Source organism: Ornithorhynchus anatinus, chromosome 2, assembly GCF_004115215.2.
Source record: "Ornithorhynchus anatinus isolate Pmale09 chromosome 2, mOrnAna1.pri.v4, whole genome shotgun sequence".
Taxonomy (NCBI): Eukaryota; Metazoa; Chordata; class Mammalia; order Monotremata; family Ornithorhynchidae; genus Ornithorhynchus; species Ornithorhynchus anatinus.
In genome coordinates, this window is record NC_041729.1 from 45,945,606 (window position 1) to 45,973,361 (window position 27,756).

At 44.6% G+C, this 27,756-nt stretch overlaps 1 protein-coding gene across 1 annotated transcript in view; it reads right to left on the reverse strand.

Moving 5' to 3' along the window:
• Window positions 1–344: 344 nt before the first annotated feature.
• Window positions 345–27,756, reverse strand: part of VWA3A (von Willebrand factor A domain containing 3A) — a 53,316-nt gene continuing 25,904 nt past the window's right edge. Inside the window, exons 18-34 of the mRNA XM_029058706.2 lie at window positions 27,017–27,091; window positions 26,651–26,795; window positions 25,468–25,663; window positions 21,643–21,713; window positions 20,891–21,043; window positions 18,554–18,644; window positions 15,485–15,595; window positions 14,747–14,844; window positions 14,104–14,256; window positions 12,244–12,352; window positions 11,408–11,552; window positions 10,033–10,177; window positions 8,517–8,668; window positions 4,841–4,967; window positions 3,761–3,858; window positions 3,002–3,065; window positions 345–1,160 (exon numbers count right to left, since the gene is read on the reverse strand). Coding sequence (XP_028914539.1) covers window positions 1,152–1,160; window positions 3,002–3,065; window positions 3,761–3,858; window positions 4,841–4,967; window positions 8,517–8,668; window positions 10,033–10,177; window positions 11,408–11,552; window positions 12,244–12,352; window positions 14,104–14,256; window positions 14,747–14,844; window positions 15,485–15,595; window positions 18,554–18,644; window positions 20,891–21,043; window positions 21,643–21,713; window positions 25,468–25,663; window positions 26,651–26,795; window positions 27,017–27,091 — 1,942 coding nt within the window. The 3' untranslated portion in view covers window positions 345–1,151. The remainder of the gene's footprint in view (window positions 1,161–3,001; window positions 3,066–3,760; window positions 3,859–4,840; window positions 4,968–8,516; window positions 8,669–10,032; window positions 10,178–11,407; window positions 11,553–12,243; window positions 12,353–14,103; window positions 14,257–14,746; window positions 14,845–15,484; window positions 15,596–18,553; window positions 18,645–20,890; window positions 21,044–21,642; window positions 21,714–25,467; window positions 25,664–26,650; window positions 26,796–27,016; window positions 27,092–27,756) is intronic.

Here is a 27,756-nt window from a genome sequence, read left to right on the forward strand (position 1 = left end):
ATCAGGTTGTCCCACATGGGGCTCACATCTGAATCCCCATTTTACAGATGAGGTAACTGAGGCACAGAGAAGTCAAGTGACTTGCCCAAGGTCACACAACTGACAAATGGCAGAGCTGGGATTAGAACGCACAACCTCTGACTCCCAAGCCTGTGCCCTTTCCACTAAGCCACGCTGCTTCTCTCATACCTTTAGGTCCTCTTCTTTCAAAACGGAGAGCCACTTAAATTTCAGTTCATCTTCTGTTTTTCTAAGAGAAGGCAGAGATGCAGGTATGTAGGCATTTTCATTTTTCCAAATAAAGAACTCCCTGTTCCAGAGACTCCAACCAAGAGACAGTTGCATCAAGGCTGGGATTTTATTTCTGGGGAAATTCATGCAATAATGAACAACAATCCCTGATCAATTATGGTAAAAGAACATTCCAAATGATCCTCTTGATAAGAAGAGTTTTATTTCATAATCTTAGATTGATATCATAAACACATATGTGTACAGAGGTGATTTTTTTTAAAAAGATACAAATACATGGGATACCTAATTTACATTCTCATAGCCACATCTAATTAGTACAGAATTACCTGCAGGAACAAGCTACTGGAAAGTCAGCTGAGTTTTGCCTGAATGATGGGAAGAGCCCCAAAAGGAGACTGTCTTGGAAATTTGCTGTGGGGAAAAAACACAGTCACTCTCCTATAACATGAGTTTTCCCTCTACTTGAATGCTCTTGGGGAATTAGGGAATGTTTTCCCATATGCGATGGTTTTCAGAAGAAACAGCTGTGTGCGTTCTGCAAAGCATTCATCAAAGGAGTGTGTACTATAATATGAAGTTTTCCAAGAATATAATCCCGCATTACTGGAAGACTGACCATAAAGGGAAAAAGCTGCCTCTTCTGTGTCAAAAACTAAGTCATTACCTGCAGCCCAACTCCCAGTGGAGTTAGACTGACCCTCATTTGGCCTTTGAGGACAATGACAGTTATAGCAAGATGTAAACAGCAAATCAGTTCTTCAACTCTCGGCCACAGACAATCATTTCAAATTGCTTCTTCCTGTGGCCCCCGGTATCCACAGTGAGTCTTGGAGAAGCTAGGCCACAGGATCAATGCTGGGAATGGGCTTGTGACCCCTCAGTAGACCACTCTTGGTTCACACCTCCTGTGGGTTCAAGCAGTAGCTACAGAGTTAGAACAGGTATTTCCAACATCCTATTAAAAGGGCTTTCACTCTCATCTCCATAAATCTTAATTCCCAGGCCTAAAGACATGTTTTTCAAATTGTGAGTCCATTAAATTTCCCTAGGAGAAATATCAGAGCCATCTGCAAGGGTGTTGAAAGACCTCTCTTTTCTTCCATCTTAACTGGCATGCTGGATTCTAAATTAATATGCAGTTTAATTTCCATATATATAGTAACTTCCTTGAGAATGGGGACAGGGACCATGTCTTTTATGTTTATGTTCCCAAGGGCTTACTAAATCTGCTGCACAGAGTAGGAACAAAGTAAAAAGCACGAGAAGCAGCATGGTATAGCGGAGAGAGCACGGACGGGTCTGGGAGTCAGGAGGTCATGGATTCTAATCTTGGCTCTGCCACTAGTCTGTTTGACCTTGTGCAAATCACTTAACTTCTCTGGGCCTCTGTTACCTCATCTGTAAATTGGGGATTGAGAACTGTGAGACCCATGTGGGACAGGGACTGTGTCCAACCCGATTTACTTGTACCCACCCCAGTGCTTAGTTCAGTGTCTGGCACATAGTAAATGCTTAACAAATACCGCAATTATTATTAGAGGTTGTTGATGTTGATTTCAGCTAAGTTTAGAAACCCTAAGTCATAGCACCTTCTTTTACATTTTCACTTCATTCAAAATTGTCTTTCTGCCCTTATCCACTATTGTCTTTCTCAAAAGCTAATGAATGATCAGAGTCAATGGCGAAACAGGAGCTGGAAGTAGGACAAAAATATTCACAAACACAAACAAAACACAAACATTTGCATGAGGAGGAAAGAAAATGAAACAAGGGGACCAGGAGCAAAGACAAACCATTTTAAAATCTGAAAAATACTGCAGTCTGACCAATAGAGCATCAAGATTGTTTTATATGTGCTATGCACTAACACGACAGGTTTTTTTAGTTAAGGCCCATCACAAGAAGCACACAACATCAGTACTGTATCCTCATTTCATCTTTGAGAAGTGGGTGAAGGGGGGAGGAGAAGGAGGAGGAAGAAGAAGAGTACAGGAATCGATAGGTCCTGCATCAATCAATCAATGGTATTTACTGAGTACTTACTGTGGGCAGGACAGATATGATCCCTGCCCACAAAGAGTTTATAGTCTAAGGGAGGAGCTTACAGTCTACTGCGGAGCCTACAGTCTACGGGGGAGCCAGCAGTCTTCGGGGAAGCCTACAGTCCACGGGAGAGCCTAAAGTCTACAGGAGATCCTACAGTTTATGGATAGTCTATGGGGGAGCCAGCGGTCTTCACAGGAGCCAAAAGTCTTCGAGGAAGCCTACAATGTTTGGGGAAGGCTACGGTTTTCGGGGAAGCCTAAGGTCGACAGGGGAGCCACAGTCTACAGGGGAGCTAAAGTCTATGGGGGAGCCCATAGTCTACGGTGGAGCTTACAGCATGTTGGGCAGGGCTGGCTCTGGTCAGCGGCTCCGGGCAACCATCTTACTGCTAAGGCTACGGCCATCAGTTCCCCCACTGCAGCATGGCACTGCCACTTTTCACATACTTTGGGGTTGGTGAGCTGATGGTAGCAATACTGACAGTTAAGATGGTTGGCCAGGACTCCCTGCCCCAACCTCAGAATCCTTCTTCACCATCAGCAACAGCTCTGGCCTCTGCCTCACTGCTCTCTGGCCTGTGCACCTCTCTTCCAACATAACACAGATCTCAAGTCCCTACCCACCCACATTACCCTGGTTCCTTCTGTGTAACCGAGTCACTGAAAAATCAGTTATAGTCACAGGCATGGCCACAGCTTACCTGAGAGCTCTTGTTTAAAAAAGACATGTCCTTTGAGTCTAAGTTCTTCTTTTTTAGCAGTAACCTATTTGGAAGACAAGCAAAGAAGATGGTATTCATTCATGACAGTCGTTTTCCCTACAAGAGACAGTTTTTGGCTGCTAATGATGTGGTAAAGTACAGTTTTTGATGAGGAAAAGGAGTACTGAACTGTACTGATACCTAGAACAGCAGAATTGAGGGCAGAGCTGGAACAGTGATATACAATTCTGCTTTGAGAGGAGAGGGGGGAGAGGGGAGGGTCTCCCCCTCTTTGAGACATCCCACCAGGCCTGCAGTCCGGGCAGCTCCCGCTGCAGCCGTTGACATAACAGCATATCCCGACCCAGAGCTTATGAGCCTGTCCCAGAGTCCAGATGCTTTGGGAAACATGCTGGGTGCTGTCCCTGGTTCAGGTTTTCATTTCTGGTACTTCTGGCCCCAAAACCTTTCCAGAATAATGCCAAACCAATGCCCAGTTATCCGCAAGCTGATCATCAGGTTTAGATCTTATTCATGGCTGACATGTAAAAGGTCTCACCACTCTGAAGCTTCCTTTTCTGTGACATTCTGCCCAGTTTGGGCACCTGTGGTCTGTCCCAGGGATTCTCCCAAGGCCTCCGGGGCACCTCCCCATCCTTGCCCACTGGAACACCCACTTGGTTCCCCAAACTTGTATTAATCGGGTCACTTCTCCCCTCCTCCGGCCGGTGTGGGCTGCGGCATTATGGAAGTACATACCTAAAGGATTGGGCCTCCACTAGGAAATGCCTGGCTTTGGCTACCTCTTGAGCAAGCGCCTTCAAATCATCTCCTTCAAATAATGGCAAAATTGGGTCCTTTGTAGGGAAAGAAAGGAGAAGACCATTAAAGTAATTTCTCTGATTAATGATCAAGTGATTTAATGAATACACCATGAGATAGATGCTTTATTTTTCCTCTTCTCTCCAACCTATTTTCCTTTTCCTTCTCTCCCTGCCACTCTCCTCCTCTCATCCATATCCCTCTCTACTTCTCAGCTGGTCTCTTGCTTTCTCCCCAAATTTACTTGTTGCTCAACTTATTTGTCCTTCCCTCTATCCCTGGCCTTTTCTCCCCCTTTTATTATTCCTCTTAGGGTCTCTCTTTCCCTCTCATCCTTTAGATGTTGTGAACTCAGAATCACCCAAAGAATTTCTGGACATATCTTACTTCATTATTCCTTAAGAACTACCTTAGGCTACTTCCTACTTCCCTTTCTCCCTCTGGCTGATGCTTCTTTTAAAGCAGCAGCTCTGAGGGTTCACTGTTAAAACATTAGGGATAGGAGAGTGGTATTGTGGAAAAGGTAGGTAAGGTATGGGTAGGTAAGCAGATAAGCAGAGGGTAGGTAAGCAGGTAATCTTAAGCTAAATATGCACAGTAAAACCTGGCCAGAATGGCAGGAATCTAGGCAGCCAGAAACTGGAATCCTGCTATTAATTTTGAGAAATAGATATTTTTATGGCAGAGCAGTGGAGGCAAATTGAAATGATCAGAAGCAGGTGATTTCTGAACATCACTGCCCCCAGCATCTCAGTGCATTCAGACCAGGGTTTAAATCAAGAGATAGGAATCGTGTTCTGATTCCTAATCTCACCCTCTTGAGCCTGAAGACTCCAGGAAGGGACAGAGGAGAGTCGAACCACTACCTCTTTCAATTTGGGCCCCAGATAATTTAAGGAAGGTGGATGAGGGGCAAAGTGGGGTTTTTAACTAGAACATAAATATTTCAGAAATGAAAGTGAGCTAATCAATGGAGACCACTGTGCCCTCTGAGAAAACAATAGTTTCATCCCGTACGTCTTCATCAGAGAATCCTTCAGTCAGCAATCTGTAGGCAGCAAAATGGCCATCTATGTCACCGTGACACTGGTGGTGGCGTCCCCCAGTCAAAGAGGCCAACTTCTTCAGGAACCTAATAGCTACCCTGATGGAAAGAAAGACAGTACTGAGGTTATGGGCCAGGTAGACTATCTCTAGATAAGAAGTCAAAGCCAACTTGCACCAGTGCAAAGGGTCCAAAGTGCTATATTGCAAGCTGAATGGGGCAAACAAAATACTTGATCGATCGTGAAACCATGAGGAACAGCCTCAGACCAAAGCAGCTGCATCCTGGAGGCAAAAACATGTTTCTTTTTGAGCAGAAGTTACAAGAGGATCATGAGGCGCACCTCAAAGGAGTGCTGGGGCTGCAAACACACTGTCACAAGTTTAGTCCTTGTAGATGCCTGGGGTAGCTGGGGCTACCAGTTCTGCATTGGCCTTTTCAGCCTCAATCACCCTCCCAGATCATTTTTACTGTCAGTGATAGAATCTTTTGATGTTGTTTATTCCCCATGCACCTCGTGTGAGGTTCTGCACACAGGAGTTCAAAAATGTGTGTATAGGTACATGTTTATAATTCTATTTATATTAATGTTGTGCATATATCTATAATTCTATTTATTTATATTCTTGCTATTGATGCCTGTTTACTTGTTTTGATGCCCGTCTTCCCTATTCTAGACTTTGAGCTTGTCATGGTTAGGGACTGTCTCTATTTGTTGCTGAATTGTAATAATAATAATAATGATGGCATTTGTTAAGTGCTTACTATGTGCAAAGTACTGTTCTAAGTGCTGGGGGGATACAAAGTGATCAGGTTGTCCCACATGGGTTCACAGTCTTAATCCCCATTTTACAGATGAGGTAACATGCACAGAGAAGTTTAGTGACTTGCCCAAAGTCACACAGCTGACAAGTGGTGGATCTGGGATTAGAACCCATGACCTCTGACTCCCAAGCCTGCGCTTGTTCCACTGAGCCATGCTGCTTCCCCTGTACTTTCCAAGTGCTTAGTACAATGGTCTGTTCGCTTACTGTGAGCTCACAGTAAGCGCTCAATAAATAGGATTGAATGAATGATTGAATGAAATGTTACTGATGATATATAAATAAAATAAAAATGGCAAGCCATCTGATCTACTAATATCCATTGAAATCTGATGCATCGTGCTATCTTCCTCAAAAGGAATTTTTCACAGGCTGGGGAGGGTGGGGTAACGTAGGGAGAGGGTCAGGAGGCAGGAGGGGAGATAGAGGGCAGATGGAAGAGTCATTTACAGAGGAAGGAAGGGAAACAGCTTGGCTTGTGGAAAAAGCACAGACCTTGGAATTAGGGGATCTGGGTTCTAATCCAGCTCTGCCACGTACTTGCTCTGTGACCTTGGGCAAATCACTTCACAGCTCCATGCCTCGGTTTTCTCATTTGTAAACTAGGGATTCTCCGCTTCACCTTAGGTTGTGAGACCCATATTGGCTAGGTACTGTGTCTGCCGTGATTGGTTTATGTCTACTGCAGAGTTTAGTACACTGTTAGGCACATCATTATTATTACAACTACTACTGTGCCTGAATCAATCAATAGTCTTAATTGAACATAATCTGGGCAGAATATACTATTAATTTGGTATGTTTTAAGGGCTTACTATGTGCAAAACACTGTATTAAGCACTCGGGTAGATACAAGATACTCAGGAACCACATGGGGCCCACAGACCAAGTAGGAGGGAGAACAGGTGTCAAGAAGGAGAGTGGCTATGAGATGCAACATGGCTTACTGGATAGAGCATGGGCCAGGGAACCAGAAGATTGTGGGTTCTAATCCTAGCTCAACCACTTTTCTGCTGTGTTACCTTGGGCAAATCACTTAATTTCTCTGTGTGTCATGTCCCTCATCTGTAAAATGGGGATTTAGATTGTGAGCCCCATGTGGAGCATGGACCGTTTCCAAACTGAATATTTTGTATCTACCCCAGGGGTTAGAACAGTGCCCAGCACATAGTAAGCACTTAAATACTATAGGGGGGAAAAAAAGAATCCCCCATTTTGCAGATGAGGGAACTGAGGCCCAAAGAAGTGAAGTGACTTGCCTAAGGTGACACAGCAGACAAGAAGTGGAGCCGGTATTAGAACCCAGGTCCTTTGACTCACAGTCCTGGGTTCTTTCCACCAAACCATGCAGTTTCTCTCTAAACGTTTGGGAAATTACAGCAGAGTTAGTGGATATGAACCTTGCTTTCGCCTAATTTACAATTAAGTGGCAGATTTGGAAATTTAAGTCTGACACTGGGGTCTCTATATCTTCACATCCATGCTATGATATCTAATTGTGGAAAGGGCCAGGGAATACTATATTGGGGTGATAGGTAGTTGACCAAACAGAGAAATTTAACTCAGTCTTGCAGCTCCATCTTCCTAAACCAAATGCTTAGTACAGTGCTTTGGACATAGAAGCGCTCAATAAATCCGATTGAATGAATAAACCTCTCTTGGTTTCAAAGTTTTACTGTTGTATTGTTTGAGGGCCATTCTGTGTTAAAAATAAGTCAATTATATGCCTCCTAGTCAGCATTTGTCTTGCCTCTTCTACTAGTTTTTTTTTTTTTATAATGGTATTTGATAAGTGCTTAGTATGTGCCAGGCACTGTACTAAGCGCTGGGGTACATTCAAGTTAATCCGGTTGGACACAGTCCATATTCTATATGGGGTTCACAGTCTCAATCCCCATTTAACAGATGAGGTAATTGAGGCACAAAGAAGTTAAGTAACTTGCGCAGAGTCACATAGACAAATAGTGGAGCCAGAATTAGAACTCAGGTCCCCCGACTCCTAGTCCTGTGCTCTTGTAAACCACTTCACAGCAACATTTGTGATTTCTATGCTCTTTGGATTTTCCCAAGTGCTTCGCACAGTGCACTACAGAGTGGCCATCCAGTTCACCATCTGGAGCTCAAGCTGGATCATTTCCCTTACAGTAACAAAATAAATAATTAATGATTAATGTTGGTATTTGTTAAGCGCTTACTATGTGTAGAGCACTGTTCTAAGCACTGGGGTAGATACAGGGTAATCAGGTTGTCCCACGTGAGGCTCACAGTCTTAATCCCCATTTTACAGACGAGATCACTGAGGCACAGAGAAGTTAAGTGACTTGCCCACAGACACACAGCTGACAAGTGGCAGAGCTGGGATTCGAACCCATGACCTCTGACTCCCAAGCCAATGCTCTTTCCACTGAGTCATGCTGCTGCCCTAAAATACTGTTCATTCTCTGTGGGTCAGGGAAGGCAGAAACCAGAACAAAATTCAGGCTGGTTCTTTCTCATGTCCGAGTCCCTTCCTGTAAATTAAGGGTTTAGAGAGGGCCTTCACTCAGCACAAGACTGTACACTCCTTGAGGGCAGGTATCTACCAACTCTATAGTGTTATACTTTCCCAAGTGCTTAGTACAGTCTCTGCGCACGGTAAGCATTCCATAAATACCATTCTCTGATTGACTGGTGTCCTAGTAGTCTGAAAAAGTGAGCAGGCCCCCTAGGTAACAGCAGATTACCAAGGATATCATAAACCTGGAGGAGAATTTAGCCCAAGTCTTTTTCAACTGATCAGGTTAAGAATTTTGCAACTAGACAAGCACAGGTTTCTCTTTCTTACCCATCCGAGCAGTTAAAAGAAATGGTGTGAATTTTAATATCTCGTTTCTCTGTCAGCTTTTCAACTTCTTTTAGAATGAGGCTGCAGCTTGTGTCTGGCTTTCCATCTGACAGGAGGTACAATCCCTTTACATCTTGAAAAGAGAAAGCCTTCTGCAAGAGCATAGTGAGGTTAGGATACCATATTGCCCGAGGTTCCCAAAGCTCCCCCACTCCCCTGAAATACCCAATTGTTCCAATTATTACCTATAAGCTTACCTCTTTTCCCACCATGCCCATACTCCCACCCCACCTTCATCCCAACCTGCATTGAGAGAGCAAATATCCCCAAATGGAGGCAGTTTTTAGACTTTGGATGTGGAGGAGGCGGAGGGACATTTCATTAGAATAGTAGTATGGCCTAGTGGAAAGAGAACAGGCCTGGAAGTCAGAAGATCTGGGTTCTAATCCCATTTCTGCCATTTAAATGCTGGATAACTTTGGGCAAGTCACTCAGGTGCTCTGGGTCTTAGTTTCCTCATCGTTTTTTTTAATGGTCCTTGTTAAGCACTAACAATGTGCCAGTCACTGTACTAAGTGCTGAAGTAGATTCAAGCTAATCAGGTTGGACCCAGGTCATTTCCCATGTGGGGCACTCAGGCTTTATCCCCATTTTACAAATGAGGTAACAGGCACAGAGAAGTTAAGTGACTTGCCCAAGATCAAACAGCAGACAAGTGGCAGAGCTAGGACTGGAAGCCAGGTCCTTTGACTCCCAGGCTTGTATTTTTTTTCCAGTAGGCCACGCTGTTTCTGTAAAATGGGGATTCATCTATAAAATGGGGATTAAATACCTGTTCTTTGACTGTGAGTTCCATGTGACATGGTCCCTGTGCCCAACCTGGCTAATTTGTATCTACCCCAGAGCTTAGTACAATGCTTGACACATAGTAAGTGTTTAACAACTATCAGAATCATTATTATTATTATGAGTGTTTTCATGCTTCTGCCAAGGCTTGCCCAGGTGTATGGACTAAGGGGAGGAGAATGGGAGAAGACTCAGTTAACTAGAAAGCTGGAAGGAAGATAAGCTGGACCACAGCTGACCAGATCTCAGGTTCTAATTAGGATTCAATGTCAGGAGCAAGTGGCTCACTGATCGCAGCTCCTCATGACCCATTGGTCCCCTGACTAAACCTCCCAGAAAGTCTTCTGGGCCCCAGCAGCGCAGGTCCACTATAAAAAAGCTCAAGCCCGAAAAACAGTCTGGAGGAGCAAGAAGAAGTTCCCAGTGTAAAACTCCAGATTGGATTCATAAATGTTGCTCCAGCTGGCCACCTAAACTCTGGATGGTGGAAAAGAAACAGGTGGAGGCTAAAAGTCTTGGGCCTTGGGGTTGAGGGTAACAGATGCATCTCCCTCATGTGGTACGTATTCACAGGCTCTACAGTGTACACCTGACTAGCCAATGAGACCCAAGAGGCTGCACGCTCAGTATGGCGGCTCACCTCCTAAAAGCGTGGAGAGGATGAACTCACCTGTAAAGCTTTCAGAACACATGTGCTGCCGCGAGCCCGCAGCTTGGACACCCACTGTACTGCATCGTGGCATGTATCATCAGTGACCTCCACCAGGCATTCCTGCCAAACGGTCATGCTGTCTGCAAAGCTGAGCAGGGTAAAGCTGTGGAGAGAGCTGTTCTTTGGTTGGGCCAAGCCATCCTGCAGTGGAGTGGGAACCAACTTGTAGAAATTTGGGTATCTTTGAACTGGGGATGATCCAAAGATGATGATAACATCTTCCCTCTAGAGGCCCCTTCTGAACTTACCCACAGTTCAATTAATGTTATATATTGAATGCTTACTGCGTGCAGAGCAATGTAGTAAGCACTTGGGAAAGAACCATTCAAAAGCATAGACACATTCCCTGCCCACTAAGAGCCTAAAGTCTAGAAAGAGGAGCTTACAGTTGCCTCTTTTGGACATGGGCAGCTGAAAATTACATAACAAATGGCACCTGCATGCTTGGACTCCCATATACATTTACCTGGGGCCATTCATGGAGTAGTTTGAGAAACCCATGCCAAATGTTCAGTATACCTAGGCAACTCTGGTTTTGATTTTCAGATTGCAAAGGATTCCCATAAGGGGGACTGTTGCTTTCCAGTGTGACATTTGACTCGAAAGGGCCAGCATCCCAGATATTCACAGCTTCCTCTCTGATGTAGCTGTAGCAGTAATAATAGCATTTATTAAGCGCTTATTGTGGGAAGCGCACTGTATAAGGTACCAGAAAAGAGTATATAGGTGGCAATTAGACAAGGACCCTGTCACTCGAGGGGCTCCCAATCTATAAATATAGGTAGTGGGAGGGAAGAAGACTGACACATTGGGAGTCAGTCTGCAAAGAATAAGTGGGACTCTATTGCACTTAGGATCCGGTTTCTTCTTTTGGAAGGGTTGCTTCTTGGAAAGCTAGAACAGTAAGCAGCATGGGAAACAGCATGGGCCTGGGAGTCAGCAGGTCATGGGTTCTAATCCTGCTTTGCCAACTGCCTGCTGGGCAGCCTTGGGCAAGTCACTTCATGTCTCTGGGCCTCAGTTACCTCATCTGTAAAATGGGGATTAAAACAGAGAGCCCCATGCAGGGCAGGGACTCTATCCAACATAATTTTCTTGTATCTACCCCAGCATTTAGTATAGTGCCTGGCACAGAAAGCACTTAGAAAAATTATTAGTAGTAATGTGACACAAATATTTACAAGCGCTTGAAAGAATACCAAACATAGATGAGGTGGGTAGGCATGACAGTTCTTGTTTTTTACATCCCTTCAATGGCCACTGGGTGTTGGGTGTTGCAGCGAATCCATTGAGAGCCCCTCCTCTGGTCCTTCCAGAGCTCTTTCCCTCATACCTGTCACAGTGGGTCCTCAGCTGTTCCCAGATCAGCAGGGTCAGCTCCTTCTTGATCATTTGTAAACTGGGGCCCATAGACCCAGACGTGTCCAACAGGATGCACACCTTTCTCTCCAAAATGGTGCCAAAGAGTCGTCGGCTTCCTACTCCAAGATGAGCAGGAAGGATGGTGTTGGAGGGGAGGAGGAGAAAGAGCGAGAGAGGAGTGAGGCACTTGGGATTCCCTATTTGAAGAAAGATGGGGGAAAACTGTATTTGTAGTAAAAATTTGGATAGGGATGTGGGGAGGGAGCCAACTGGTTATCCTTGGAGAGAAGCCTGATCATTTATTTCGTCCTTCTTTCCCCTTCTCTTCTCCAGTACAATTTGACTCAAGCACTCCCCTCTAGGACAACAGTTTCACTCTCAATTGACTGCTTACGTCGGGAGCTCATAGTCTTTCGGTGATGTTGGAACAGTAGGTTTGGCACATCCGCACTCCAGGTTGTCCTACCTCAGGAGAGACCTCGGTGAGAGGACAGCTTGTGTTTCTGTTTGGCTGGCTGACCTGTCCTAATTCCCTCCAATACTTGATGTGCCTCCTGGGGAAGAATTTGAACAAGCCCGAGGAGAAGAGAGGCTGCCGTGGGTAGGGGGTTGCAGAGGAAGGCCGAGGGCCTGTGAAAGATTGGAGCTCTCTACTGTAAGCTCATTGTGGGCAGGGAATGTGTCTGTTATATTGTTGTATTATCTCTCCCAAGCGCTTCATACAGTGCTCTGCACACAGAAAGCACTTAATAAATAAGATTGACTAACTGGGACAGTTGGGCTCGGTGGCCCGGCTGAAAACCTTACCGGATAGAAGCCACTGCATCCTCCTGATGTAGCATTTCACCACTTTCTCTGTCTGTGTTATATATTCTTCCAGGTCCCTGGACTGGAACTGCAGATGTTTCACAATACCCTAACATGGGGAACACAACCCCCAAGGCAGCTCTATTGGTAATCATTTTTTCCTTTTCCCTTTAATTACAAGGCTTTCACTTAATTTTTGCAGTTGGTTTCCAAAAATCTGTTAGGCCTCATTTTTATAACTGGGCCCTCTTGAGGGGATTGATATCCACTACTTAGACTTGGGAAAATTTGGTCGATACTTTGTGGCCAATACTGTAATTTTGCTATAGCAATAATGCTAATAATAATGGTGGTACTTATTCAGTGCTTACTATGTGCTAAGTATTATATTAAGCACGGGGGTAGATAAAGTCCTTGTCCCAATTAAATAAATACGCCTTGATTGAAAACAGAAAATGGGCCTTTTTATTTTTACGGTTCTTGTTAAATACTACGTATTAAACACTGTACTATCCACTGGGGTAGATACAAGATGATCAGGTTGGATACAGTCTTTGCTCTCAGTCTAAATAGGAAGGAATAGAATTTAATCCCCATTTTACAAGGTAAGAGAACTGAAGCACAGAGAATTTAAGTGACTTGCCCAAGTTCACACAACAGACGAATAGCAGAACCAGGATTAGAACCCAGGTCCTCTGATTCCCAGGTCTCTGCTCTTTCCACTAGGCCACACTGCTAGTGATGCAAAGTGATGGAAAATTCACATGGACACTAATGTGACACATGGATTTGGCATCAGTTGGTTATTCCAGAACAAGGGTACTGAGAGGGCAGCCAATAAATTCCCTTGTTTGACACTTTAGAATTTATCAGCTGCCTTCCAACCATTCATTCATTCATTCATTCATTCATTCATATTTACTGAGCGCTTAATGTGTACAGAGCACTGTACTAAGCACTTGGAATGTACAATTTGGCAACAGAGAGAGACAATCCCTGCCCAACAACGGTCTCACAGTCTAAACGGGGGAGACAGCAAAGCACAACAGAACAAAACAAGTAGTCTGGCGTCAATATCATCAAGATAAATGGAATCATAGATATATATACACATCATTAACAAAATAGAGTAATCAATTATATATACAAACATGCACAAGTGCTGAGGGGAACGGGGAAGAGCAGAGGGCGAGAGAAGGGGGAATGGGGAGGAGGAGCAGAGGGAAAGGGGGGGCTCAGTCTGGGAAGGCTTACTGGAGGAGGTGAGCTCTCAGTAGGGTTTTGAAGAGGGGAGAGAGAGGCAAATAATAATAATAATCATGGCATTTGTTAAGCCATGAGAAGCAGCGTGGCTCAGTGGAAAGAGCCCAGGCTTGGAAGTCAGAGGTCATGAGTTCCAATCCCGGCTCCGCTGGTTGTCAGCTGTGTGACCCTGGGCAAGTCACCTAACCTCTCTGGGCCTCAATCCCCTCATCTGTAAAATGGGGATGAAGACTGTGAGTCCCATGTGGGACAGCCTGACCACCTTGCATCTACCCCAGTGCCTAGAACAGTGCTTGGCACATAGCAAGCTCTTAACCAGATACAATGTTGTCACTGGGCTGCTGGACTGAGGCTTGAGGACAAGGACAGGCCTGAGTATTTTAAAACCCTTCCCCAACCCTTCCTTTTCCTTCATACATCTACTTTATTTGACCATATTTTGCAGTTATTCCTAACTAACCTTTCCTTTTTCCACTTAGATCCACCCACCCTCACTCACAAAGGTAACTGCCCCAACCAGCAGCCTAGGGCTGACAGACATCAATCTATCTGCCCAAAATGAGATGGGTCCTGGGAAAAATTGAAATTGCTACTTACATTGACCTCTACACTTGGGAAAATGCTGCAGTATTTTGCCGACACTTGTTTCTGAAGAGTCGCGACCATTTTCTTCTGATGAGTGCAGTGTGGACCAAACATGAGTTTGGGTAATTCTAACTTCAGTTTTCTGAGGCTGTACCTGTTCAACCACTTGTATGAAATAGGAAAGGAGAATCTGCTGATGAGTTACCCGTCTGAATGGCACAATTTAGGTTTTAATTCTAAAATCTGTGACAAGCAGCCGGGGTCAGAGAAGGTTGGTCTGTGAACAGTAATTTAGGTCAGGGTTGGGTTGCTGAAAGATTGGATCAGCATAATTGCTCTGGACTCCCGGTGGTCATTAGAGGGTCCCTTCATCCTCAGGAAGATATCCCCATGATTGAGATAGCCCAGGGATCCCTATGGGCTTTGGAGGAGTAAACCCTCACTCTCCCAACAGCACCCTTTCCCTCTCTTCCCCCAACAATCTTTGCCCAATAGCTGGTGTTCTGGGTTAAAATTAGTCTTCAGTGTTGAGGGGACAATTACAGGAGCAGAAGCAGGGGCATGGAAGGACCTCTGAGGAGGGAGAACTTTGCCCTAGAGGCCCCCACCTCCTCTCAGCGAGGTGGGAACTTTATTTTGATGAAAAACTTAATACCTCTCGTGTGGAACACATTTTGTGCCCAGTTGGAAGGACGACAGAAGGAACGGCCTTTCTGACACTCTTTATCTTTGGGTATTTCCTGTAGACCACACCTAATGAAGGAAGAAGCCAGCAGATTGCCCATTACCCTACTAGGCCCAGACAGTTATTCCAATTTCTCCCAAACTGCTTATTTCTTCAGAAAATACCAATTTTTAAGAGTCTCTTTTTAAAATGATATTTCCTCAGGTGCTAGAGCAGGTTAACAATTTAATTGGAGGTGGAGATTTTGGGGGAAACTGATGGGCTCGAGAAGCAAACCGCTCCACCACTCTTCTACTTATTAAAAATGCCATTCACAGTGGGCTCTCTCCTCCAGAAATGAGCCTCCACCTGGTGGGGTGGGGGGGCTGGAGATTTCACAGCACACACTCAGCCCCATGACGTGTGCATTCATGCAGAAAGCAAGCCCCTTCTGGGGACAGGGTGGGGGAGAGAGTGGGCTTTGAGCTCCAGGGTTCCCGAGACATACTTATGTTCATTGCCTGGTAAATGGACTGCATTTCTAGGTGTTAGAACCCAGAAATGATGAGGGAAGGTGAAAGACCTAGCAGCCAGAGCCAGCTTCAGACATTTGGCTACCTTGCGGTGAGGAAAAAAAAAGGCCACCCTCTCTTAGGGCGGTTTAAAATGTTTGTGAGCTCATCACCAAACTGAAATAAATGGCTCGGTGTTACATTTAGAAAGCCTTACCCACATTCCTCCCTTTGTCAATGTAAAATACCGAAAGAGACGTCTCTGGTCGTTTCTTTGCCTTGGCTTTTTTCTTTCTCTCAGGCTGGCTCCACTCTTTGACTGGCTTGGCTAAAACAAGAAACCATTTTAGTGTTTCAGTTGTGGCAGTCACGCTGATACATACAATATGCTGCCCAAGTGTGACCTATTCAAATTTCCCAGAAGGCTGATTGCACACTGAAATGGGAGACCAAGTTTCCATCTTCCAAGAATGTTAGATCTCCTGGGGCCTGCCAGAGACACCCGAGAAATAATTCAGCCTAGTGGAAAAGAACATGGGCCTGAGAGTCAGAGAGGACCTGGGTTCTAATTACGACTCTGCCACTTACCTTAGTAGAGTGCCTGACATAGAGTAAGTGCTTAGCAAATACCACAGTTATAATTAAGTTCAGTTGATCAATCAACCAATCAATATTTCAGCACTCTGAACACATTTATTAGTGCAGAGCACCGCGCTAGGCACTTGGGAGACTACAGTACTGTTGCTAGACGCAAGTTGATGATAACTTGAGTCAGATCTGGCTGAAGGGGAGTCTGACACCCTTTGAAAAGTGTGCCAATTCTTTCAAGCTACTAAAGCAGTGCCTTGGAGGGGCTCCTACTCGATCAATCATCTTTATTGAGGGCTTATTATGTACAGGGTACTGTACTAAGTGCTTAGGAGAGTATGACATAAAGATGACTCTTTAGTAGTACCCATCTCCATGGCAGATCTGAGTTATTCAGTTAACATATTTATTTCTGATAATGCCTGTCCATTACCTTGTATGCAAGCAGTGAAAGGTTACCTGATTTCTAACCCCCAAATCATTTTTGAAAACCTGTGATTCAATCTGAAAAGAAAACTTCCAAGATTTATATTTTTTAAATTCTGTTAGGATTTTCCTAAAACATTAATTGTCCAAATGGGTTTAAATTGGTTTATGAATCCATCCTTGTCATTATGCTGATTTAAGGCATTTGTGAAATGAATGACCAATATCTCCACTCTGTAATCGATATGAATGAAATGCATTTGGAATGTGAGATCTGGGTCCAGCAGATATAAACTTCCTAAATTCTCTCTATTGCCTCACTACCACCCAATTCCACCCCCCCAACACACCCACACACAGACATCTTTCCCCCTGTCCACCCTTTCCCTTTTTCCTTCTTCCTTCCTCACCTGCTCTTAATGGGACTGTGGGAGATCTCCCTCCTATTTTCAAAATCCACCCCCTCTAGTTGGCACTCAGACCCATTGCGTCTCACCTCTTAAAAATACTCGCTTCCACTCTCTTCTTCTCTCTTACTGCCATTTTAAACTTTTCACTTTCTGATGGTTCTTTTCCTCTACCTTCAAACATGCTCTTCTCTCCTGTTCTAAAAATGCCCTCTAGAAAATGCTACTTGAACTTGGTTTGATTGACACAATATTCACCTGATTCTCCTCTAACCTCTCTGTTTCTTCTTGGTCTCACTCATTGGTTCCTCTGCCATCTCTGATCCTCTAACTGTGGGGTCCTATAAGGCTGTTCTGGATCCTATGCTCTTCCTATTTTACATGTACTCTCTTGGGGAGCTCAGTCTCTCAGGTGGCTTCAGCTCCCAATCCTAAACAGATGGCTCCCAAATCCACCTCATTAGCACCACCCTCTCTCCTGCTTTACAATCTCCCATTTCCTCTTGTCTCCAAGGCATCTCTACATGGATCTCCTGACTGGCTTTAAACTTAACATGACTGTAACTGAACTCCTCATCTTCCCCCTTAAACCCACTCCTCTTCCTCCTCCTCCTCCTCCCTTCCCCATCTCTGTCAAAATGACACCCCATCCCTGTCCTGGAAGCCTGCAAACTTGTGATCATCGTTAACTACTTCTAATCATCTCGTGCAGTCTATCATCAAATGCTGCCTGTTCTTCCTCCACAATGTTTTCCAGATCCATCCTTTCTTTTCCACACAAATGGTCACTCTCCTAATTCAAGCTCTTGTCATTTCATAACTGGATTACAATGACAGCCTCCTCAGTCTTCCAGCACCACAAGTCTCTCCCCTTCAGTCTTTAATTCATCTACTGCCTAGACTGTCTTTCTATACCACTGTATGACCCAGGCCTCTTTCACTCCTCAGAAGTACCTAAGGACTCCATATTTCCTCCCAAATCAGGCAGAAACTCCTGGTCTTTGGCTTAAGGGCTCTCCACCAATTTTCTCCATCTTAAATATTGGTCCTCTTCACACACTACACCCCACCTCATGTGCTTCATTCTTCTCAAGGTCACTTTCTAACTGCCCTATGCACTTGACCCTCCCTTTTGTTACCTCTTTTACACACCATTCCTTCTGTTTGGAACTCTCTCCTCTCTTTTCAAATCCACCAAGCCACAGTGCTCATCTTTAAATCCCACCTCCTCCAGGAAGTCCTCACTGATTAGTTCATACCACCCCAAATCCTATCAATCCCTCAAATTCTTAGCATCTCTTATTCAGCTATTTCATCCTTCCATATTCTTGATAATACCATTTGTATCCTTGTGCTCTCTTTATTGCTCCAACTCTGGGTAAATCATTTGCCTGCCTATCTCTTTAAATTGAGAACAAGAATTGTATTGTATGTTTCCCTTGTCTTCCTCTAAGCTTTTAGTATAGTGCTCTGTACATAATAGGCACTCAATAAATATCACTGATTGATCTTTGAATCCATTTAACTTTTTTTTTCCCCTGGGGAGTTTTCCCAGACTGGGCTGTGAGGTCAACATTTAGGTCATTAACAAACATCAAAAAGGAATTTTATTGAAGAATTATTTGCCAGGCCACTATTGAATAAATGACTATGAATAACAAAGATAAAAACTCCCAATTTTTGCAAATTTAATCAATTTCATCAAACATTTGAAAAACAAAACCCAATATTTACCCTCAAAATTCTCTATAAAGTCCCCCAATCCATGCATTCTTCTACTGAGTGGATAACTCATTAGACCTGCCTTGAACCAGTGCTGACTCTCCATTTCACCGACCCCAGGGAACTGGGGGGTATGTACTCACCTGGAGGAATGATTCCTCCAGCACTGGTAGGCCGCCATGTCAGGGCTTTCATTGTGAGCGTCTTCTCTCTGTCAGGGTAGTCTCTAACGTTCTACAACACAGAGCATCTTTTCCATCAGCAATGTTTTTATGCCAGTTTTGGAGTCATCAACCCTTCCCAGGTTGCTGCTCCCTACCTTTCTCCTGTGGTTCTTCTCCTCAGAGGGGAAGCAAAGACTCTCTCGGACAAGGCTAAGCAGAAGGTGACGCATGGAGTTTGCATCACGGTCCCTAATCAGTCCTTGAAATACTTATATGGTGCAAGGAGGGAGCTTCACTTCACCTCATCTCCCAACTAGGCACCAATTTACACCCAAGTAGCTGGGAACGGAAGACTTGGGAGCGCTCTGTAGGTGGAATGATGAATGCTGCCAAGGGGACACGCACGTTCTGGGTCTGTGTGTGATACCATATGTTCGATACGTGTCCCTATTCAGCTTTACCTATTTACCATGTAGATTACTGGTGTTGGACAGTAAAGCTATAATGGTTTAACAATAAAGTTGCCCAAATTCCCACCTCCACACTAGTTACAGGGTTATCACCTAATCCCTTCTCTCTGGGCCTCCTAAAACTAGCGCTGGATCTGAGTCTTAATGAGAATCTGCCTGATGTTAGGTCCAAAGACTACTGAACCCTGATCCAGATTTCACTATCCAACAGCTCTACCCCAGGCGGACATCTGCTCGGACCTCAGCCATGCCAAATTCCAGCAGACGGGCTTTCTGTGGAGACTGTCATTCAGAGAATGACCTTGTGATACTGCCGTTTCCCCAAAGAGAGGTGTTTGGGGTAGCACAGAAAGGAAGTCTAGCCCTTAGAAGCCTGAATTAAGTTCTCTAATGAGGAAAAGACCCTCAGTGAAGGTAGATCCAGGGTGGGGGCAAGCAGTAGCTGAAGTCTAGCTCTGTATTTCTCAGTGTACTCTTTTCAAAGGACAACTTTCACATTAAAATGTCAGTGCCAGTGAATAAACAGAGAGGCAGGCAGTTCTCCTGGGTCTGGCCAAGTTACCCTCTCCATGGGACAGCAGATGACTATCTACATTGTTGAGGAACAGTTTTCTGTGAAGAAACCATGTGGCTTTAACTCAATTGCTATGTGATGAGACCCAGCCTCCCCTCCCCGCAAACACCAGGATCCTTCCTTTCCCCTTTACTGGTCTGAGCAGGTGGAATCCCAACTGAATCCCTTGGCCCCAGGCTTTCTCTTGCTGTAAACTATTACCATGGAGGATGCAGAAAGTGACTGTGGATCTGTGTACTACCCAAGGACTTGCCAGGAAAAGGGCTGATGGGCTGAAGCTGGGTGCTCTGAAGACCCCCAAACTGGACCCAAACACCCAGACAAGCCCCTGTTAACACTCAGGGGAGCACCCACAAATTAGTCCTGAATCCTGGGAGGGCCCAGCCTGAGAGCTGAGAGTCATCAGGGAGCTGATGACTCAATCATCTCTTTTGTGGGGCCCAGAGGCCCACCTCCACACTAGCCTGAAAGAAGGCCCAGGACTATTCTCTCCCAGGAGTGGAGATACAGGGAACAGAAGGCTGATGGGTAGCATCTAAACAGACCAAACTCTAGAAGCTCCATTTTAACCTGCTGGAGCGTTGTCCTTGCTGATTACCTACAGAATATGTGAGATTCTGTGACTAAACCAGGAAACTAAAACAAAACCCACACCGCATTACCCAGATAGCTCCTCTTTTACTGGCAATTTTCATCATCTGGCCTTCGGGAAGGGTCAGAACACAATGTGAGCTTCTGGGGTCCACTTAGACACTATGTAGAGTAGGTATGTTTACTCCTGGTTCTTTATGGAGCAAGTTTCTGTGCCTGAACTTCTGTACTGGGGCTTGGAACATACCCAGAGTCCATTTGAACTATGAATTCCATTGACGCTTTCCTTCCCTAGACCTTCTTATCCCTTTTTTCTCCCTCTTTCACATTTGCCAAGATGCCTGGGCCCCAGAGGATGCTCAGGGGAGGAGCCCAGCAATGCCTGAATTAGCTCTGTTCCCTGGGCCTTTTTTCAGATGCTGCAAAAGTAAGTTGATGTGTAACTCAGGACTCCCTTTCCTCAACGTAGGATAGTCATGGACCTGATGACTGCTGGATTCCATCCAGAGTTAGTGAACACAGGTCCTTACACCCAGAAAGGAAGGAGTGCTGTTCCCATTCCCCAGTGACAAAACCCAGAACTTTTACCTGAGACCACAGGCCCAACTATTTCCAGGTTACAGAATAACCAAGTACAAAGATGGAGCATGCAATGTGACAACTGCTATTAAAGAATCAAACCATTCTGGCCAGTGTGAGTGCTGTGGGCTTTGGAGGGAAAAATTTCTGAGGGCTGCTTCTCTCCTTCAGCATCTTGCCATCTTCTTTCAGGGAGGTCTTACTTTCCAAGTGGGACCTTGCCCGGCTCTTCAGGGATCCCACAAGAGCAGCACACTAAAATGGAAATTCAGAGGGTGAAATTTGCTGGGAATGCCACTGGCCAAAAGGCAACAAAACAACATGGTGAACAGCCCTCATCGGGGGAAATCCCATCCATGGGAAAGAAAGGTTGGCCCACTTAAACCAAATGTCACTGAGTCAGTTTTAGATGGGATATGTCAAGGCTGAGAGGCTGAGGAATTTTGGGGATTGTGGTTAATGCTTGCTCTGAAAAGACTCATAAAAATATCTGATTTCATCTCAGAGAATATTTTCCATGAATATCCTGAACCACATCCCCACTCAGGTTTGGACAACTTGTCCTCTGAAGGCTGGGCAGATTCCTGGAGCACCAGGCCCCTGGGCAGGACTTGCATGGACAAAGGCCTTGGGATTGGTGTTTCCCTGCCCTAGAGGAAGGGGAAAGTGACATGTCAGAGAGCCTCTGCTTCCTATCCCCATTTAAAAAAAACAAATAAAAGGCCTTCTCACTCCACCAACCCACAAGATACTGCTCATATTCCCTCTTGGCAACTCTGATTATTACCCCCACCCCCAACCTTTAAACTGAGTCCATTAATGGGTCACAAGGTCATTATCCAGGGGAGAGGCACCTTTTGGGAGAAATTGATCGCTTCTTCCATTTCTGCCACGATCACGCTGATATCATCACTCTCGTAGATGCCTGGAAATCAAACATATTATTATTCTGCTGAAGCAGTTGGCCTCGAGGGAGGGCTCAGTATCAGAGGACTCAGTACCAGTTGCCAAAAGAAATCATTAAAGAAACTAAATTTGGCACCTTGGTGACCCTAAGAGTTACTTGATTTGGCAGGGAGGAGGAGACCCAGTAGAGAAGGAAAGTGACTTGCTCCGACACAAAGAGTCTCATGGCAAGCTGGGAACAGGATCTAGGTAGTCTGACGCCCTGTCCAGCCCTCTAGCCACTGACCCAGGCCTGGGAAACCTGTAGCTCATAGACCAGCAGGCGGCTCCTCCAACTCTCTCTACCTCTCCTGAGGAAATCCAGGATTAGTCAAGTATTTATTTACATATTCCTCCATTTTACAGGCCACAACCATCTCCTCTATTCAGTCATCAGGGGGATCTCAGGCAGAGGCTGTGGTTTCTTTGTTATGTCTGGAGTTTACTCCCAGAAATCTTCCAACTGCCACTCCAACCAGCAGCCAGAATCAGCCCTCAGCCCCCCGCCCCACAAGTCTTCTGCAACAAAACTGTACAACGGTGGATCCTGCTTAGGTAATGCAGACGATTTTTAAAATTAAAAAACAAAAACCAAAAATCATTAAAACTGATTTTTCACAATGGACTGTATAATCAAACATTCCTGTTATGTAAATACGCTAGGATGACAGAGAAAGCACTGACATCATCGCTCTCAAATCCACCATTCTCTGCCTGAAGGCAATAAATAACTGTGGAACCTGGAAATGTTCAGCTTAACTGGTGGTGGGGCCAGTGTACACATCTGAGATTGGTTAGTCAAGCCCTGTGCCCGTTTCAGCCTCAGGATTTGCCCACGGAGCAATACCCAGTGCTGTCTGCTGACAAAATGGCTGCTTTCAGAAGACCTATGAGAAGCAGCAACGCGTAGTGGATAGATGGGCCTTGGAGTCAGAAAGTCAAAGGTTCTAATCCTGACCCCACACTTGTCCGCTGTGTGACCTTGGGCAAGTCACTTCATTTCTCTGTGTCTCAGTTATATCACCTGTAAATGGGGGTTGAGACCGTGAGACCCACATGGGACAGGGACTATGTCCACCCTGATTTGCTTATATCCTCTCCAGCGCTTAGTACGATGCCTGGTACATAGTAAGCATTTAACTAATACCATTATTATTATTATCTAAGTCAGGCACGCCACATCTGCAGCCCATGAGGTGCAGGAGACACACTGCTCAACTGGGAGAGGCCAGTGCACAGAGGCCCACTGGCCAGCAGCTAGAGAGAATTCAAGATGCAGTTGAGGTTGCATCTCTAGGCCTCCGCCCGCAACCAGACTCCTCGCTCCACACAGGAAGGGCCTGTGTTGCCTCCTCTGCTGACCGCTACTCTTCAGAGCTTGTGGGGGAGACAGGAGGGTGTCTTACATTCATTCATTCATTCAATAGTATTTATTGAGCGCTTACTAGGTGCAGAGCACTATAGTAAGCGCTTGGAATGTACAATTCGGCAACAGATAGAGACAATCCCTGCCCAATGACGGGCTTACAGTCTAATCGGGGGCTTACAGTCTAATCACAGTTATCGCACACCAGAAGCCCCAGAGGGCAGACCCCGGAAGTAGCAGTCAGTCCACCGAGTCATAGCAAAGGGAAACCCAGGACTCTGTGTGTGCAAGTGTGCATTTTTCTGTGTGCTTTTGTGTGTGTTTGTGTGGACGTGTACATCACTCTTTCTGTCTCTGACTCATTTTTTTCTGCTGCCAGCTGGGGGCTCCAATGGCACAACCATACAATCATCTGGGTGAGTGCTCTGTTTGTGTGTGTTCGTGCATGTGCGTATTTATGTGAGAGCCCAATCCTTCTGCATGGATGAGTGTTCTTTATATGCGTATCTGTTTTGCGTTTACCTACGTGTGTGCGGGCGTGTGTCAGCTCAAAGTGTGTGAGTATTGGTGTGACTGCTTTCTTTGAGTGGGTCAATCTCTCTTTCTCCCCCAATAGCTAAATTCCCTTATGACTTTTTCTCCCCGCTCAGTGCCCCCAGTCTTGGATCACTGTCCTTGCTCCATTAAGTCCATCCCCAACCACCACATCTGCAAGATATTAATAAGGATTGCGCCATTGAGCAATTTCATTTCCTTTTGCTTTATTTAATAATAATCAAGTTAATTATTTGGAAATAACTTATTAGTGATTTGCTGTCTTTTAGAAGTGGGGTCCATGTGACATGGACTCTGAGCTACAGAAACTCCACTCTCCTAACCATAGTGCTCTACAGCTTATACTTCATTTTATTTTCCATTTATCCCTGTCCTCTGTCTTTTATGGTGATTTGGAGTTTTATATTTTTTCCTTATGTGTCTCTTGCCAGGCCTTTTACCCCCTTTATTCTTAGACTGTGTGCCCCTTGAGGGTCAGGGACTGCCTCTGATTCTCACCCTCCAGCACTTCACAGCACTCAGCACACAGGAGGCGCTTAGTAAATTCTATTACTATTACTGCTATTAGTACAAATTTATAACTGCATTTGCAGCCCACTCAGAGGAATGAGCATGACAAGTTTAGTTTACACTTTTTAAAATGGCTTTTAACTGTATTAAAAAAAGTGCAGTTTTATGTCAATAACTGCAGGCATCAAAGAGGTGCTACATCTGCTACACTGTCATGCCAGGAAATGTTGCTACACTGTCATGCCAGGAAATGTTCTCTGGCTAAAATCCAGATCCAGGTGCCACCCTGATAACTCTTAAATGGTGCTAAATAGCAGATATGCTTTTGCAAATGGCCGATTGTTGGTGTGCAATCAACATGGGCTGGATGGTGGGTGGGGGATCCTCCTCCAATCTTACATTTTGTTGACCTATTTTAAATACCATAACTCCTGAATCTTAACTGGGAACATAACAAAAAAATATGAAATCAGATATCAGCAGTAAAACTAGCAATGGTATTTATAAAACGCTTATTATGCTCTAAGCACCAGAATAAATATAAAATGAATGCAGTTCTCCTATAACATGGAAAGGGTGATATTCTGAATAAGCCAGTGCTGAGGAAAAGCACAGGCAACTTAGTTGATGTTGAAAACAGGAAAACAACCATTTCTTCTGACATATTCTGCCCAGATAGATGCATGCTGTCAGAAGAACATTTCCTAATTCCCCAACAATTGTTCTAACCAAAATTCATAGTGAAATTACCCATTGTGGAAGTGTTGACTGCAATTAGATCAGACACTGTCCCATGGGCTCACCTGCTATATGGCAGTGGATACCCAGAGCAATAAGACTAAATTACAAATAATATTCCAAATTCAACAGCCCCAAAAAATAATGTGGGTAAGAAACTAGACTCTTGGGAACACAGACAAAAAAGTTCAAAATGTTGAAATGGCAATGCAAAAATCCACTTTAAATGAATGAAAGACAGACAAAGGAAGTTCTAAGAAGATGAAACGTACAGTGAGAGCCTATTTTAAGTTGAATTTTGGGCAACAGCACAGGCAACCAAAATGGTTTTTAGCTGATGAAAATACATCACAAGGCCTCAAAAAATCCCTCCCACAAAACAAGATCTAAGGTTGATAAACAGAACTGCCAGCCTCCTACGATACTATAGTTAACTATAGCGTTAACTGGATATTTAGCACCAGGAGCCTAACTTGGTGCAGTTTAAAAGACAAGTCTAAAAGGAGACAGGCAAGAGAAACGAAGTTTTAAAATTCAGGCACAAATTTTGAGAACGTCTACCTACCTATATCTCCAAACCAGTGAAACCTCCCATTGGCAGCCCGAGCTATCTCCCTGAAGGCGCTGACGGTGTCATCCATGCTGGCATAGCGGGCAGGAATAATACCATCTAGGTCTGAGTCCCCAGTGTGGAACAGGCAGATGTGCAGTCGCAAGTCACAGCCGCCACAGACCTCGGCAACATAGGCATTGACAATGGACTGCAAGGCACAGAAAGCTCGTTCACCTCTTGCCCCCAGTCAATCTCCTCTCTTGACCGCTATGGAATGGGCAGAGGAACCATCTAAGAAAGTTTGTTAGTGGTCACTAACAATGCTGCTCTTTTCCCTGGTGGCATCTGTAATAGCAATGAGGTCTGCCCTATGGTGAGAAGCAGCGTAGCTTAGGGAATAGAACACAGGCCTGGGAATCAGAAGGACCTGGGTTCTAATCCAGGCTCTGCCACATGTCTGTTATGTGACCTTGGGCAAGTCACTTGCCTTCTCTGGGATTTAGTTACCTCATCTGTAAAATGGGGATTAAGACTTTGAGCCCCATGAGGGACAGGGGCTGTGTCCAACCTGATTAACTTGTATATACCCCAGCACTTAAAACTCTACTTGGCACATAGTAAGCACTTATCAAGTACCATAATTATTATTATTACTACTACTCTATAGGGGCAAATCGTAGTGGCTTGGTAGCCCAACAGACTGAACGTGGTAGCCCAGGAACTTCAGCTTCCATCTTTTTGATTTCCTTTTTTAACCAGCTGCATTTCCACTGTCTCAGGAGCCATGAGCATTTCCCCATCAGGACTGGGCAGGAAGGTCATTTCCCTGCTGCTTCAATTTCCTCTCCATATGCTCAATTAATGGTATTTACTGAGCACTGTGCGCAGAGCACTGAACTAAGGGCTTGGGAGAGTACAATACAGTAAGTTGGTAGACATGATTGCCGCCCTCAAGGAGTTTATAGTCTTGTTGGGGAGACAGCCTTCAGGCAAGAATTCTTTGGCTACCCTGGGCTCCACCAGTCTGGAGAAGAACCACTTAAATGAGACCTGAACAAAGCAGAGAAACATGAATCACAATCTGAAGCTCGAGAAAGCCCCTAAAGGCCACAGACTACAGTGACTCTGCAACGGGAAAAGGGCATTTTACTAAATGAGATACTGAAGAACGACTCCTTTCGATGATGCCACCTACCATCTCCTGGTCAGGAACTCCCCCTGTGAAAAGATAGATCCCTTGGGAGGTGTGTTTGTCCTTCTCCTTCAAGTCCACCTCGACAGTTTTCCTCACAGCACCCATAATGTTCCTGCTTCCTCCACACTCCAGGCTCAAGACCCACCTGCAGAAGGTGAAAAGTCAGAGGACAGAGGGTGAACTCTGAAGACAAATGGCAGCTACAAGGGCTGAGGGTGAAAAGTAGAATTTCTGGGATTTATACCCTAATTGTTTAATAGGAGAGATCTCTGATTAATTCCTACACATGATCATATCACTTCACCTAGCCTTACCTGGATCCCTTCTCTTAGTCAACTGTACATAAAGTTATCTGCTATCACATACCTCCAAGCACTTTGCAAATTCTCTTGGTTTATGGGAGCCAATTCAGGACTCCAGCTCTCAATTTCACTTCCGAACCTTCATGGGGAAGAAAAAAAATATTCATTTTAATAAAGAGCTTCCACCCAACTCCCATTTCTTCAAAACTTTCAAATTTACATAATTTTCATTGGTGCAGACCCAATCTTTACCCACTGGAGATAGCAAAAATGTTAACTCTACAACATATCATAGGTTTGTTTCACGTTTTTTAAGGCATTGGGAAAGTTTTCATAATGGGATAATGTTCTATATTTAGTAACATAAAAGAATGGCACTTTCAACCATTAGTGAAATCTGAATAATTACCCAAAATAAATCTGGAAAGAATTGGCAAAGAAATTAGAGTAATTGAATAAAATTGGGCAAGCCTATGTTAATATAGCCAAACCCAATTGCTTTGACTGTCTGAACTCCTTGTGATTGTTTTAGCTTATTCCCGATAAGGAACTGGATTTATTTTTCTGGATCCCAGAACTTAAGCATGAAGGTATTCACCTTTTATGGGATATCAGAATAGAAACCCAGCCTTCCCACCCACTATTGCTTTGAAAATACACCCAGTTCTTCTCTTGCATGAATGCTCACTCCATGAGTCAGTGAAGTAGGGAACATTATTCTGACAACGATAATGGAATGCAGATTATAATGTGAGTTCCCCTTAACTCGGAGCTCATTAAAAACATAATTCCAGGTTATAAGCA